The sequence below is a fragment of the Centruroides vittatus genome, unplaced genomic scaffold (genome assembly GCF_030686945.1).
Source record: "Centruroides vittatus isolate TY-2023 unplaced genomic scaffold, ASM3068694v2 scaffold_861, whole genome shotgun sequence".
Lineage (NCBI taxonomy): Eukaryota > Metazoa > Arthropoda > Arachnida > Scorpiones > Buthidae > Centruroides > Centruroides vittatus.
In genome coordinates, this window is record NW_027122718.1 from 8,042,782 (window position 1) to 8,055,010 (window position 12,229).

At 28.3% G+C, this 12,229-nt stretch overlaps 1 protein-coding gene across 1 annotated transcript in view; it reads right to left on the reverse strand.

Annotated features, from left to right (window-relative positions):
• Nucleotides 1–82: 82 nt before the first annotated feature.
• LOC136990090 (uncharacterized) overlaps nt 83–12,229 on the reverse strand; it is a 38,143-nt gene continuing 25,996 nt past the window's right edge. Inside the window, exons 8-12 of the mRNA XM_067288441.1 lie at nt 10,655–10,852; nt 6,699–6,840; nt 3,213–3,302; nt 2,069–2,140; nt 83–255 (exon numbers count right to left, since the gene is read on the reverse strand). Coding sequence (XP_067144542.1) covers nt 146–255; nt 2,069–2,140; nt 3,213–3,302; nt 6,699–6,840; nt 10,655–10,852 — 612 coding nt within the window. The 3' untranslated portion in view covers nt 83–145. The remainder of the gene's footprint in view (nt 256–2,068; nt 2,141–3,212; nt 3,303–6,698; nt 6,841–10,654; nt 10,853–12,229) is intronic.

Below are 12,229 nucleotides of genomic sequence, written 5' to 3' on the forward strand. Positions count from 1 at the left end.
TCTCTACTGTGGATTACTTTTCAAAAAAATTTAGCAATCAAATTTTCTTAAATTAGATTTAAATTCTAAAATTTAAAAACAATTTATTTCGCATTAGATGCTTTCGCTTTATTACACAACGAAACAAACCTGTACATTTAAATTCTTAAAATTTTATCACTTTGTGCCGATGCTTTTTCTCTTGAAAATATTCATCAATTTCAGCATCTGCGCTTACAGATGTCTTCATTGTTGGTAGCAACATCTCAGATACACCTGAAACATTATTATTTCAAATATTGAAATAAAATTATCTGACATTCCTTCATTAATAAGCAAAACATTTTCATGAAAATTCTTTAATTAAATCAACCCGAAGAAGGACATTTATGATTAAATCAAAAGAACTAACGTTTTCGGCTATTAAAGAATTTGCTAGAAAAAAGAGAGAAGGATGTTTTGAAACTTAGCTATGTCATTTCTACATAATGTAAAAAACAATTTAATTTAAATAAGATTCACATCGCTGGAAAGAAAAACGGCAAACGATGTAGACTTCCACATTAGGTTAAATTTATTTTTGAACTTATTTAATGAGAACGGTTTATTGAAAAGTGACTATTTCAAAAAGAGAAAGAGAAAGAGGAATAATGATTTTTAAATTTCCATAGGAGTTTTAAATGACTAAATCAATCCTGAGATTACACTTTAACAACTGTGTTGTTTTATGTAAATATACTAGTATGGGTATCCTTTGTACAACATAGAGCAAGACCATGCTGTAGAAGTGCTATCATGATTTGAAAATTGAGGATATATCCTGTACAACACGTTTTCCGATTTTTCTCTAACACAGTTTAAGAATTCAGGAAATCGTCCGTACAAAATTTCACAATTTTAAGTGCAAACTCTGTTATTCAATATTTTTTTTATTCAAGTAAGCATATGTGTCATTTCAAATTTGCCCGTGTATTTTACAATATTGAAATTTTCAATTTGTTTTGTGCCTTTCGTCAGGTTTACTTTAATGAAAACTAATAAGACAAGGAAGAAAAAAAATTAAGACAAGACAGGGAAGAAGAAAAAAGAATCCAGATATTGTTGACATTGCTTTCAGACATTAGCCTTTAAGACTGTCACTGCGTTTTCTTTTTATATATTAATCTTCGTATTTAGTAAAATTTATTTAAACATTTTTAGGTAAGCATTATTAAACTTTTTCAACTGCAGGTAAGTAATCGTTTGTAAGAATGATGAACAAAATACAGTGGTACCTCGGTGCTCAAATTGTCGCCAACTCGAACAATTCGGTATTCGAACACAAATTCTGGAAAAAATTGCTCGGTACTCAACCAAACAAATGCTATCCACTAGAACAAATTTTCGATTAATAACATATTTTTATTCTGTCATTCATAAAATTTTTTTATAATAAAAATCAGGTCACAAATAAGAAAAATTAAGTCACCATTTTTTTATTTCTGACCAAGATCAACAAGAAAGCTGAGATATACCCCGAATAAATTAAAATTAGGTTAGTATATTAATAAAATATTTTAATATACGGGTGTCCTTGTATAATACAATAGTTAACGTTCTGAAAAGGTGCAGTGTTACGTGAATCTGTGCTAGACGAATCAGAGGACTAATGCGAAACATGAGGTTAAGTTCCAAAAGTTAACAAAAATATATTATTCTTTTCTGACACTAAGAGGAATATGTTTATTAAAAATAATTAACTAAAAATTACAATTAAAAGTACTGTATTATGCATTAATTAATATTAATTTTAGTAAACGAGGACATTTTCTTTTCACAAAGTATCATTGTCGTCTCAGCTTTTTTGTTGATTTTGGTCAGAAATATCGGCAACCGGAAGTTGTCTGAGATTTCGAACAGAGCCACTTCAACTTCAGTCCATAATTTGAGATAGAGGTTTTGGGAAAAAATTATATGAGATAAACAAGTTTGAGATTGACAGGTTCAACTGTATTATAAATGTTTATCACATTAAAATATAAATTAATAGAAAATAATTTAAAATAATTAATAAATTTGTTTTAAACACTAAATATTATATTTAATTTACCTTCCATTTCTTTCAACTCTGGGCAATCTTTTTTCAAATGATCTAGTTTACCACATTGTTTGCAGCATCCACCTGTTTTTAAGGTTAAAAAAAGAAAATTAATCAAAATATAAATATAAAAAATATTTATTATTTCGTAATGAAATTCTTTATAAACAATTTAATTATTCCTATATTAATTGACAGTAAACATTTTATATACGAACTAGCTGCTAGTTGCTAGCCAAAAAGGTGCTTCTGACATTTTTAAAGTTTCCGCCCACATAAAGAACTGATGCACCTAGACTATTCAGTAATATCAAGATTCATATTTGTCGTGCAGACGACACAAGGTGGTGGTGAATACCCCATTTTATAATTATACGAATGAAGTCGTACCTGCCACAGTACATAGAATTCTACAATGAGGGCCTAAATATATTCCCCTTGCTAATGCCAACCTTTGAAGACTCATTTAACTAAAATTAATATTAATGCATAATACAGTACTTTTAATTGTGATTATTAATTAATTATTAATTAAAAATAAATTATTGATTGCTTTCATAAACATATTTCTCTTAGTAACAAAAAGAATAGTATACTTTTATTAACTTATGGAACCTAACCCTACAAGGGCGTACCCAGCGAGGGGCAGGGTATGTTCTTGCCCAGGGTGCATGTATCAATTTAGTATCAGTTTGAATAATAAATATTGTGACTAGACTACAGCCTAGAGCCATCTGTCATGAAATCTTAGAACTATTTTGCTGTTCGCTGCTATTCTTGCACTCACAGAAACTATGAGTTGCCCCCCTCTAGTTCAGATCCTGGGTATGCTGCTGTAACTCTATGTTTTGCACTAGTCCTATGTTACGTATAGCATGGAATAGCATGGATTTGCATAACACAGCACTTTTTCAGAATGTAACTACCATGTTATATGAGGGATACCTGCAATTCTTAATAGATAATAGTATCAAGGAAAAATAAATTATTACATTTATGGATTATAAAAATATAATGCTTAATTTAAAAATAATTCTTCTAAATTAATTTTTGATCAATAAATAACAAATTAAAATTATTTGTATCTTTATTTACATATGAAAAATATTAAAAAAAGTAAAAATACAGTTTAACATATCACTTTGACTATATTTACCATTTGGATATAAACCTTTTTGATTGTCTGGACAGCTTCTTGATAAATGTCCTTGTTTTTTGCAAATAAAGCATTTTGCAAAAGGAAAATCTAATGAAAGATAAATGTCAATTAAGGAAGGCTTTTTTAAAAATAATTCTTTATATTATTATGTTTTATTATTCACTTGATAAATTCAAACAGTTTCAGTTTATTAAAATTTTTCATCATACAGGGCATGTCTCTGAAATAAGGTTTAATCTTTTATAACTTAACTTTTTTTTAATGAAATTTGATATCAAGTAAATTATAAATTAATTATTTTTAGTGAAATAAGCCAGTAAAATCCTAATCTAATTAAATGAAAAAGTTGCAAAATGATATATTATAATTTATATTACATTTAAATTTGTTAAGGAAAATTTTAAACTTAGTTTTATATTTCTTTTAGGTGTTATACCTTGAATTGTAATTAAGAGAAAATTTTTAAAAATTTTTGTAAAAAATTAACATGAACTGTTGGAATATTAAAGTAGCAAGAAGTTTAATTATACAGAATGAAAAGTCAAAGGTCTTGTACAATTTTTTATTCCGAAGTACTGAAAATACAGGTATTTCTTGTACAACACAGTTTCACTCAAACACAGTTCAGAAATTGGAGAAATCCACCGTGTAACACGGTTTCTGGTTTAACTCGAACATGGTTTGGAAAATCCCCTGTACAAAATTCACAATTTTTAAGTGAAAACTCCATTATTCAATATTTGTTTTATTCAAGAAGCATGCATGTTAACTCAAATTTGCCCATGGATTTTATAATATCGAAATTTTCAATTTGTTTTGTACCTTTCATCAGATTTACTTTAATGAAAACAAATAGGAAAATTTTTTTTTCCTTGTCCTAGCTTTCCTATTAACCAGGTATTGTTGTTTCTTTTAGACTTTATCCCTTAAGACTGTCACAGTGTTTTGTTTTTATACATTAATCTTTGTATTTACCTAAAAATGTTTAAATAAACTTTACTGTGTTATAAACCTTTCCTTTGTTTCGTGTAGCATAACACAGCGCTTTTTTGGAACACAACTACCCTGTTATACAAAGGATATCTGTACATTAATTTTGTTAATGTAATAGTTACATAGGAAGTCATTCAAGGAGAATCAGATGGAACCTTTTTTTGCTGACCTTAAAAATAACTTTCAAGGCTGCTCAAAACAATAAATCACTTTTACTCCACATGAATTTAAAGTTCACTTTTTAAAAAACAATTAATACCTTCAACAACTGTTTACACGATGTTGATTAAGAACCCAGAAAATGGTTTTAGACTAATTAGATCATGCTCTTTAATTTAGCTGTTGAAATTTTTGCATTACTTCTGTTCATTAAATTCCAATTCTCAATGCATGACTTTCTATGTAACTATATTAACAAAATTAACAAATCTTCAACACTTTTAAATGAAAAAGTTACAGGGTGAGTCAAAAGTCGCTTGCATTTTTGTGTTTGATAAGTCTAACGTTTAAAACACTTTCCTTAGTATAGTAATAAACATTTAAAATCCTTAAATAATACAGTGAGTGCAAAAAGTATTCATACAGCTTCTATTCTGTACATTTAACAAAAGTAATATAAAGATCAAGTGGTAATTTGTAAGTGAAATAAAACATTATGCAAAGCAGACATAGAAATGATTTATTTGAGATCAAAAAGACTATAAAAAAGAGGTTACTCTCCTTTTTTGTTAGGTAAAAACAAGATATGTCATTTTTTCCAAGTACAATAAATATTCATACACCTGTAAACATGTACAAAAATAGGATTGTTTCTAGATGTTGTCAGTACTTCTTGGAGTTTCCTTTAGTTATTATGATTGCACAGAGTCTAGCAAGCATCAATGTCACTAACTCAGCTGCACAGTATGGCATTCCATTCTGCTATTAAAGTATTCTTGAGGGCATTTTTGGAGGTGATATTTGTTTTCCTGACATTTTCATCAAGAATTTTCTATATATGTTCTGTTGGGTTAATGTCTAGAGATTGGGTAGAGTATTGAGTTGTGCAGAAGTGTAATACCCTGGGTCACATCTTGGTATTATGGGCAGTATGCTTCAGATCATTGTCTTGCATAAAAATATAGTTGTCTTGGAGTCCATTCATTCACACTATTGGAAAGGTTAAAGCATATCATGTTTATGTAATAACATAAGTCTCCAACAACTGAAATGTTGACAAATTAAAACATACCATACACACAAACTTTCAGCACAATATTTTCTAACGTTCTGTAATGATCGATGTTTGATGCAGGCCCCTAAAAGGAGCCAAAAATGTTTCATTTGTATTTAATTCAAAACATACAATATTGTCCTGGAAGATTGTATGTATGGTATGTTGTTTTAATTAGTTTATGTAATGCTTGTAGTCCATTATTCCCTCAATAATATGCAAATTTCCAATCCTCAGCACTCATGTAGCCTCAGATGAGGACAGATCCTCCCTGCATGTTTCACTGTAGAGTCAAATGTTTTGGGTTCATCTCTTCGTTCTTCTTTCATCACATTATCCTTTTGCCATCAGAGTCAAAAACATAGAATTTGCTTTTGTCAGTGAATACTACTCATTTACAAAAGTCTTTACAACATCAAAATAAGGACAAAGTAAAATCAAGGAATTTCTTCCTGTTTTGTTTGTTCACCCAAAATTTCTTTTTTGCCACTCAATCATTACAGTCTTTTGTTTACACACATTGTGGATTGTAGCTGATACTCTCACACCACTTTTACTCAAGTCAGCAGCTATCATAGAAGCACTAATCTTAGGGTCTTTTTTTGATACAACAAATTATTACAGACTTCTCATTCAGTCAGGATTTTGGGACAGAAACTTCTTGATTTATTCTTCAATGCCTTTCCATCTCCATATCAATCAATAATGCCTTGAATAGTTGGTCAAAGCTGAACAACCAGCTATGATATCTCATTTAATAATTGGGTCTGATTATGAAGCTTAATTATCACTCTTTGTTCTGTCCTAGTAGTTTCCTTGCCCTTTCAATCCATACTTCTGCAAATAGTTGCTGTTGCAGTTTTAGTACAGTGATCTGATAATAGGACAATGGTAGAGACATAATTTCTGAATATAGCTGTCACTAAGTCATGTAGAAATGTTAACACAATCCTTTGGTCAGATGTAAGAATACTTTTTGTACACTGCATAGCAGCATGTTCGAGTACTGGTTATTAGAATGCAGAATTTATTAGATCCGTGCATTCCTATCAAGTGATTCATCTAGTGTCACTCCCTAAGAAACATAGGATGTTCATCCTGTTGACTTATTTGCATAAAATGGTGCTGAAAAGGTTAGACTTAACCAAAAGTAGGAAGTGTTCAAATACTTTTTGCACTCGCTGTAAACAGAATAGTTTTCAGAATGTTAAGAATCTTAAAAAATTTTAATGTTTAAAAAATATATTTATATAACTATTTGTTCTAAAGAAACTTACCTGTTATCTTAGCAGAACATTCATTTACTTTATGTTCTGTAGATCCACATTTAAAACAAATACCAGTGCCTTGTTCTGTATCATTTAACAATGCAGGACATTTAGCAATTTGATGACCAGGCTCTCTACAGTGAAAGCAAACCTATAAATAAGAACTGCTTAACCTCATTTCTATATATATATATATATATATATATATATATATTACATATAAATCAATAATAGGACATTGTTTACTGTATAATTCTTCTAAACAGTAGCAAATAATTGGCAAATAAATACATAAAAAAGCTAATTTTTTAAATTAGTTTTAAAAAGAAATAAGTACAATATAAATTTATTCTTTAAGTGCTTTTAATTATTTAAAATTCATACATTTATCTAAAAGAGAAAATAGGTTTGGCTCTAGTAATAAATTTTCAATAGTATAGCAATGTACTAATCACTAATTAGTGACAAATATTTTTAATATTTTTTACACTGTCTCGAGAATAATTAATTTTAATTACATAACATGTTTGTATACTAACTTAATAACCGACTTTGTTATCAAATAAAATCCCAAGATTAAACATTATTGGGTTGCAAATTGAAAAAAATTGTAGACCTATAAATTTCCACTGTCATCAGTCTGTCTGTCTGTCTTTAATCTTGAGAACGCAGTTAGGTAGATGAAAGGCGAGACCAGATACGGAAATCTTAGAAACAGGAACTATATACAAACTTCTGATCCAAACCAGAAATCGCATTATTTCAATTCAATAGTTTTCTCTGAAAGGTATTAGATAGAGACGATTGGCACAACTCTATTGTTAAAGGAAAAGTATTACGTACATGGGCAAGCCACTACTAATTTGAGGTGGAGAGCATATATTTTAAATTAATTAAAAATTGCCGCATTGCGACAATGTCACAATAAATAATTGCTCGTTTTACTTGTAAATCTGTTTATTTGAGTGAATACATACTGTAGTTTATACATTATATTATAATTAAAATATCAGTCTTAAACATTCTAAAATTTTAAATATAATATATAAATAAAACATAACCAATTTTATTAATAACTGATAAGACAATAATTCTATTAGCATTTGGCATGTTACTAAAGATTAAAATTTGGATTGGAATTATGGTCAAAGGTATTTCTTGTCTGAATCCAGATTTCTTTGAATGGATGAATAATTTATATAACACAGTTTATATTTTAACTGTTATTAATATGTTAATAACATATAAATTAATTAAATTTTAGTACTATAATTTTAAAATTCCTAACAATTAAATAATAAATTTTTAAATGAAGACTTCATGAAATGCAAAATTCAACAAAACGTAAAGCAATGATTCTCAAACTTTTGAAAATTGCACATTCGTGTACAAAATTAAAAGAATATAAATATTTTAAATCATAAATAGCTATGTACTGTACATTGCTAGCTACCATCCTACAGGCCTAACTTAGCTATTAATTTAGCACGAATGCAATAATTCTTTGTATAAATTGGTTTATTCTCAATTTTAAAATGTACTTTCATAATATTTGTAGCTCATTCAGCCACCTCTTGTAAAACACCAATCTGTCTCAGCACACACTGTTTGAGAACTTCATTTAACATGCATAAAGCAGCTAGATAGTCTAATTAACAGATGAAGTTACAAATATGTATTTTTTAATGATATTCCTGTATTTACAAAATCCTTTTGTAGTTCTTCTTACTCTTTTTACATTATATTTTACTATAATTTTTTCATGTCCGTAATCACTCAATCATAATTGTTATATAACTGATTTAATAATTTAGGTAAATAAAAATTTATAGTATCATTATATAACTTTCCTCACATTTCTAGAAATGGTATAATATGATATATTATGGGGAAGTATATAATCACACAAAATATACTTTTCCAGATTTTACATCTTCAGTACATTCTTACAAACATAAAAAACAGTCTAACAGTAATAAATGACAATGTGCATATTGAGTAGGTACAGTACATTGTTATTTTCTGAATGATATTCTCGAGATGCAATTTTTATTCAATGTGCGATTCTGTTTTTTTACTGTTAAACTAAATTTTTAGTTTGACTGTCCCTGAAAATTGATTATAAGAAATCAAAAGGGCTAGAATAATAAAGATGTAAACACTGAAAAAGCAATTTTTTCAGTGAACAATTTGATATGAGTTGTTATATTTTTAATGAAGTTTATATTGTATAGATAATAGAGATATTAATGCAAATCAACAACATATATACAAATACATCCTAAATTAACAATTATCTATTTAAATTAGACATGTAAGAATATTTTTTCATAATCTGCAAAAGAAATTTTGTAATATTTTGTTGCAGAAAGTTAATGTAATTAGGATTAAGTTCTCAGTGTAATATCTTTTATAAAACTTATTCTTATTTTTACTACGAATATTAGATTTATATAACTTTTTGGTTAATGTTACCTTAGGTAGCCAAGATGGCGGCTCGTCTCTGACTCCAGCAAGGAAACAGTGGGACGCACGTTCTAACCTAACCTAACATAACCTATACTAATAAATTACCATAATTATTAGCAACCAAATTATTGGAATAGGTTAGGTTAGGTTAGAACATGCATCCCACTTTTTCTTGCTGGAATTAGAGACGAGCCGCCATCTTGGCTACCTAAGGTAACATTAACCAAATTTTTTAAACAAAGTATTACAAAAAGTTTAAGATAAAGATTTCAAAAAATACCATGCATATTTGAGCACATCCATACATTCACTATTCACAGAATGCCGAGCACACATTTGGCAAATACCAAGTAGTGTGGACAATTTACTTGTGACAAACATTCCGTATTTTCAATTTCCCAATTCTTGTCGGTAAATTGTGCCGAATGAAAGAAGACGAATATTTGCCTCCACATATTTCTGTTGTACATCAACTCTACTCTTCTAAATTCATGCATTTGCAAAAGAGCAAATGTATGAATTTAGTCATTAGTTTTTCCATTTTGTAGTCTTTTTTAAACTAGATCTAGTCTTTTATTTTTGAATTTAGTTTATTTTTTTAAATTTGATTTATAGTTTAAGTATTTATTTAATTTTTTTCCCTGTGTAATTTTTTCTGGGTTTCTTTGCAATACAGTTTTATCGTGTTGTTTTTTTAAAAAAATTCCTTTCTCTGTCACATTCACATTTTTCTGCTTTGGTGAATTGATACCATCCACAATCTTCTTCCTTTACGCTACTTTTTCATTAACAGATATGAACTACCTGTAACCATAAAAGTAGTGGCAAAAATTATTGTTTGAGAATTGTCCATTTTCTAGATCTCGGACAAACATTTGTCATTCTCGCAACAAACCGATGCTCGGCAAATAATCAAATGTGTACGGGTGCGCTTGCCATGTGACGAATGGTTTGAGAAAGGTGAATATTCAGAATTCAACAAATAGCAAATGAATGAATGACATAAAAAACCTTACACTCGCTGTTTCTAGCAATTAAACTAATAAGCACAAACGTTTTCGGCCGTTTTGAAAGGTCTTCTTCACCTGTTTTTTATGTCATTGATTTTAAATAGTTCTAGCTTTGAGTGCAGAGATTAGCAAATGAATGGATATATCCTTAAACAGTAGTTATTTTAAACATTTAATTTCATAGCAAATCATAAAAATTAGCTAAAATTTATTCATATACGTAGTTTTCAATTGTATATAAGTTAAGTGATAGTTTATATATTGCAAATAAATAATTTTTATGTATGATACAGTGATAACTGAGTATTAATTAACCTTAATTATAATTCAAATCAATTTTAACAATTAATATTTAATTTTATAATATTGAATAATCACTGAAGAGAAAAAACGTATTAATTAAAAAAAATTTTTTTTAATATAAAAATTGATTGAGAAGCAGCAGTTTTACTGATAAATTATATACTGTAAAAATGAAAAGTTTACCTGTTTATTTTTAATAGTTTCTTTTTTATATTTAATTTCCTGTTTTCTTCTTTCTTTACGAACAATCTCTTTTATTTTCTCTCCCGAAACGCCTTTTTTCCTTAACATTACTTTCAATTTATAAATTTTATTTTCAATTTTTTCTGGTAACAACGTTCTCATGGCGATATCGTGTAATAAACAGCGTTTGGCCGCGTTTGTTTATGCGGAGAGTGTAGCGAAATGATGTCACGAGTAGTGTTGGCCAATTAGAAACCAGTTTCAGTGTGTCCGCTGTAAAGTGTTTCCAGATGTTTTTAGTGTTTGTAGTCAAAAAGTTTCTAAAAAGTAGCCCAAAAGTAGTTAACTCAAAAAGTTCCTTTTAAATAACCCGAAATTTGACGACAAATTATAAAAACACACCATTCGTGCTTTTCTAGCAATAACTTTAATCACAATAAGTATTTTCGGCCAATTCACAGTCCTGTAAACTAATCGGAAATAAGGATCGCAAGACTCATATTCACACAATGTAATTTACTATGTCGAGAACACTGATTTTATCTGCAAAGTGGATCAAAACGAATTATGCCATAAATGATCTTGCCAAGACGGACTATAAAAAATTAATTTTTCTTTGTACTATCCAGTTAATTTTACCTATGGTAGCGAACATAGCGGCTCGTCTCTGAAACAGTGGGGACGCACGTTCTAACCAAACCTATTCTAATAAATTACCATAATTATTGCCAACCAAATTATTAGAATAGGGATAATTTATTAGAATAGGTTAGGTTAGGTTAGAACGTGCGTCCCCACTGTTTCAGAGACGAGCCGCCATGTTTGCTACCATAGGTAACATTAACCTAATATTCTTAATAGTTATTAATTTGCTATTACAAAGGATTTATCAAACTACAATTATTTAATTAATTTTAAAGTTGACTAATAGATTTCTTTAAGCCAATACGTACTGTACATTAATAATAATAATAATAATAGATGAAGAATTCCTACATCCAACAGTACAGAAAGTACACTACAAAAAAACAAATTAAAATATTAAAAACAGATATTAAATTTATCATCGAAATAGCATAAGGAAAAGTTAAAATCACTTTTAAAACATCATTTAAAACAGAAAAACAAAAATCAAATTGATGAAGGGTATTGATGTATCCAAAATGCACTTATTAGTTTAATAAAGAAATCTCAGTCAACTTTCAAATTAAATGACTGTAGGAAAATTAATATTATTTTTTCTACTTTTATTATTTAAGGATTAACATGTCTGGATTATAGTAATAAGTATTAAAACTTCGTCACGAAAAAGGATATTTTAAAAAATTACTTCAACAGGCACCTTCAATTTTTTACTTACAAATGGATAAATTCATTTATTTATTATAAAGGAGAAAAATTTATTTGAAAAACAAAAAAATATTTTGTTTTATTTGGGTCTCTAATTAATAAAAAAAAACGACAAACACCATTTTAAAGTGCATTTTTATTCAAATAATATATTTATAAATAATATGTAGCCGAGTCAAATTCACGTAGCCCAAAACGTAGCCAATGTGCCAAATATTTTTTACG